The sequence below is a fragment of the Calidris pugnax genome, unplaced genomic scaffold, assembly GCF_001431845.1.
Source record: "Calidris pugnax isolate Ruff unplaced genomic scaffold, ASM143184v1 scaffold17, whole genome shotgun sequence".
Lineage (NCBI taxonomy): Eukaryota > Metazoa > Chordata > Aves > Charadriiformes > Scolopacidae > Calidris > Calidris pugnax.
In genome coordinates this window covers 6,974,760-6,977,917 of record NW_015090794.1, presented here as the reverse complement: position 1 = coordinate 6,977,917, position 3,158 = coordinate 6,974,760, and the positions used below count along the sequence as shown (strand labels likewise).

The 3,158-nt window shown below is 52.0% G+C and overlaps 2 protein-coding genes across 2 annotated transcripts in view; one reads left to right on the top strand and one right to left on the bottom strand.

Annotated features, from left to right (window-relative positions):
- The window catches only part of TNFRSF17 (tumor necrosis factor receptor superfamily member 17), an 18,216-nt gene extending 15,959 nt beyond the window's left edge, over positions 1 to 2,257 (bottom strand). The window contains exon 1 of the mRNA XM_014936246.1: positions 1,972 to 2,257. The gene's annotated coding sequence lies outside the window, so the exon portion shown is untranslated. The remainder of the gene's footprint in view (positions 1 to 1,971) is intronic.
- Positions 2,258 to 2,575: 318 nt separating this feature from the next.
- Positions 2,576 to 3,158, top strand: part of GSPT1 (G1 to S phase transition 1) — a 27,506-nt gene continuing 26,923 nt past the window's right edge. The window contains exon 1 of the mRNA XM_014936572.1: positions 2,576 to 3,023. Within this exon, the coding sequence (XP_014792058.1) occupies positions 2,723 to 3,023 (301 nt within the window). The 5' untranslated portion in view covers positions 2,576 to 2,722. The remainder of the gene's footprint in view (positions 3,024 to 3,158) is intronic.

Sequence of the window (3,158 nt, the reverse complement as noted above, 5' to 3'; positions counted from 1 at the left end):
AAAAAAAAAAAAATTATCACAACTCAGTACTTTAGGAGCTGGCCGAATTAAGTTCCATTTCTAAAACCTTCAAGAAACCTTTTTAAAGAATGCCAAAGTGTATGTAAGAATTGCTACCTACACATTCAGTGTGCTGGTAATCTTAAAGTAAGCCTTAATTTCTCTGAAAATATAGTACCTGCCTCCAATGAAACCTTTCCTGACTTGTAGGCTGGGTCAAGGCTCAAACAAAAAACAAGCTTGTAATACAGAATTGCAGTCATTATAAACCTGAACTATTAAATGCTCATAATGACGGTAAAAAGTGTACAATAACAAGATACTCTGTCAGCAGAATTCATGAAGCTTGATTTCCACTGGATTTTTATCTATTATTCAACAGCATGGGAGCTCCGTTGTTCCAAATGGTGTTACCTTGTTTCCATACTAAATTAAATGTAGCAGATACCTATTGGTTAATAAATCTCACCTAACAAGCAATGGTCAATATTAAAAATAACAAACCAACAAACAAAACTTTAGTAAGCAGAGAGTGTTATATTGAGGTGTTCTTTATCATACCAGCTGCTTAGCAAAGTTATTTCTTATTCCTGTAGCTCTTCTCCTAACTGCTTCCCCCACTCCCCTAATAAAAGGATCATACCCTATTCCTGCTTCTATCCCAGTCCTCAGTGGAATTGTGTATGACTTTTCTTTTTCTAACAGAAACATGATTGCCACATAGCTGAGGAAATTACTTGTAGTTTAGCAAAATTCTAAATATTACAACAGAAATACACATGAGAATCTTCCTTAATTTTACTCAGCCTTGAACAATCGAGGTCCTGCCCATGCCTTTATGGAGAGGAGCTCTGCACCAGAGAATAACCAGAGTGTCTTTCACGAGGTCTTTACAACTCATTCTTTAGGCTCTGGTGAGGGTACACTCTTGGTGCTTGAAGGAAAGACTTCCATTTAGCAGAGGTGTATAGTCTTTCATTGTGAATCACATTTTTTTCTTTCAAAATTATCTGTGGTGTTGATGGGGATTATTTTTTTTTTAAACTTTTATAAGTGCTGCCCTGTAAACTAGTCTTTTCCTTGAATATGATGGGTTGGAAGCACATTTTTCCATTAACACCTGTGCATTACCTGCCATGTAGAATTTTCTGCTTGTCAAGGGTGCACATGTTGCTGCTGGTGTGCGGCCAGAAACCATCTGGTTCTTGTGTCGGGATTATGTTACATAAAAGTCACTTCAGGAGAATTTGTATAGTTCTCCAGCCAAAATTGCACCGAATTTTGTACTGAATGGGGATCTTTGCATTTTAGTTCTAAGCCTGACTGCTTCCAAAACAACTCCGTAACCTGCCCTACAGTGTTCTAATATAAATAATGCTGCAGATGACTCACTCCTCGCATGTGAGCATTCCAAGAAATTCCCTTTTCCCAAGCACTCAATGTGTCTAAACACTTACACAGAAGAACCTTCCAAGATGAAATGCTGCCACAGCCATGTGCAGCCTACTAACCAGAAATCTACTTTTCCCCCCTCTGCTCCTCCCCGTCTCCTCCAAATATACTTAACTTCAAGCAATGTTTTCTGGGTTTGGATTTGTTTTGTTGTTTTGTTGGGGTTTTTCTTCATAAGTTCTAATAGTCTTACTAGTCAAGGGCCTCAGTACTTGACAAGTCCTACTGATTTGGCTTAAATGTTTGGGGTTTTTTATTATTATTTGTTTTAAATAATAACCAAGTCAAAGCGTGCTGTAGCGTTGCCAAATTTGGAACTTTTAATGCACCCGGTTAACTTATGGCTGGACACATCCCGAAACGTTGGCCCTCGCCTCACAGGAAAGCCCGTGTGGTCACGGATCTTCACTTGGGAGGTTTATGGACCCCCCGGCTGTACCGTCACCCTGCACCTACCCTTTCTAGCACCAGGTGGGTGCAACTGTGCACAGATAAACGCTAAAAAGAGCACGTCTTCACCTGCCTCCAGACGCCGAGTCCTTGAGGGAGGGGGAATCCCTGAGGTGACACCCCCCGCCGGGCCCGCTCTCCTCAGCCCCCGCCGGAGGGGCTGCCGCTCCAGAGGCCCCGGGAAGCCACCGGGACACGCTCATCTTCCCCCTCCTCAGCCGAAACGGGATGGGGGAATGGGGAGCCCGGCCACGCTGCCCCCTCACAGCCTCTCCGAACTGCATTTCCCAGAGAGCTGGGGTCGAGGCACAAGCGTGGCCTGAGGGAGCGCCGGCGCCGGGCCTGCCGGGACGGGTAGTTCGTGTCCCGCCTCAGGCCTTGGCGCCAACTACATGTCCCGTCCCCCACCCCGCGGTCGGAGGCGGAGACGGCAGACGCGACAGGCGAGCGCAAAGGCTGACAGGAATTGTAGTTTCTTACCACGCAGGAAACGCAGGCAACTACATTTCCCATCTGTGCCGGGGGTGGGCCGAGAGGGGCTCACGCAAGGCATGATGGCCATCGTAGTTTTCGCGCCGTGGAGCGGTCGTGCCATGGGACGGGGCCCCGGGGAGCTAAAAACTACTAAAATGGCGGCAGGGGAGGCGGCGGGGAGGGGGTACGGGAGCTCCGGGAGGCCATACTGCGCTCGCGTCGGGGCGGCGGAGTACACGCGGAATCGCCGGAGCGAGTGCTGAGTCGGTGCCGCCGCCGGCTTCCCCCTTACCCCGGACGCTGGGAGACGCTTCGAGGCCGCAGAGGCTTGTGGGGCAGCCACAAAATGGAGGCGAACGGGAGCGGCAGCGGGAGCAGCAGCGACTCGGCTCCCGACTGCTGGGATCAGGCGGACATCGAGCCGGGCAGCGGCGCCGGCCCGGGGTCCGCCCCGCCGGCCGCGGAGGCCGAGGCCCAGCAGGAGCTGCTCGGGGCGGCCTTCAGCCGGCAGCTGAACGTCAACGCCAAGCCCTTCGTGCCCAACGTCCACGCCGCCGAGTTCGTGCCGTCCTTCCTGAGGGGAGGCCCGGCGCCCGGCCTGCCGCCACCCTCGCCCCCGCCCGGCCTGCCGCCGCCGCCGCCCCACGGTAACCGCCGCGCCGGGACGGGGCCGCGCGCCGGCGGGTGGGCGCTGAGGGCGGAGGGATGGGGGCCATGTTGGAAGGGCGCGGGGCCGTGCTGCCGAGGGGCCCGGGGTGAGGGCTGACGGGCCCCCGCGGGGG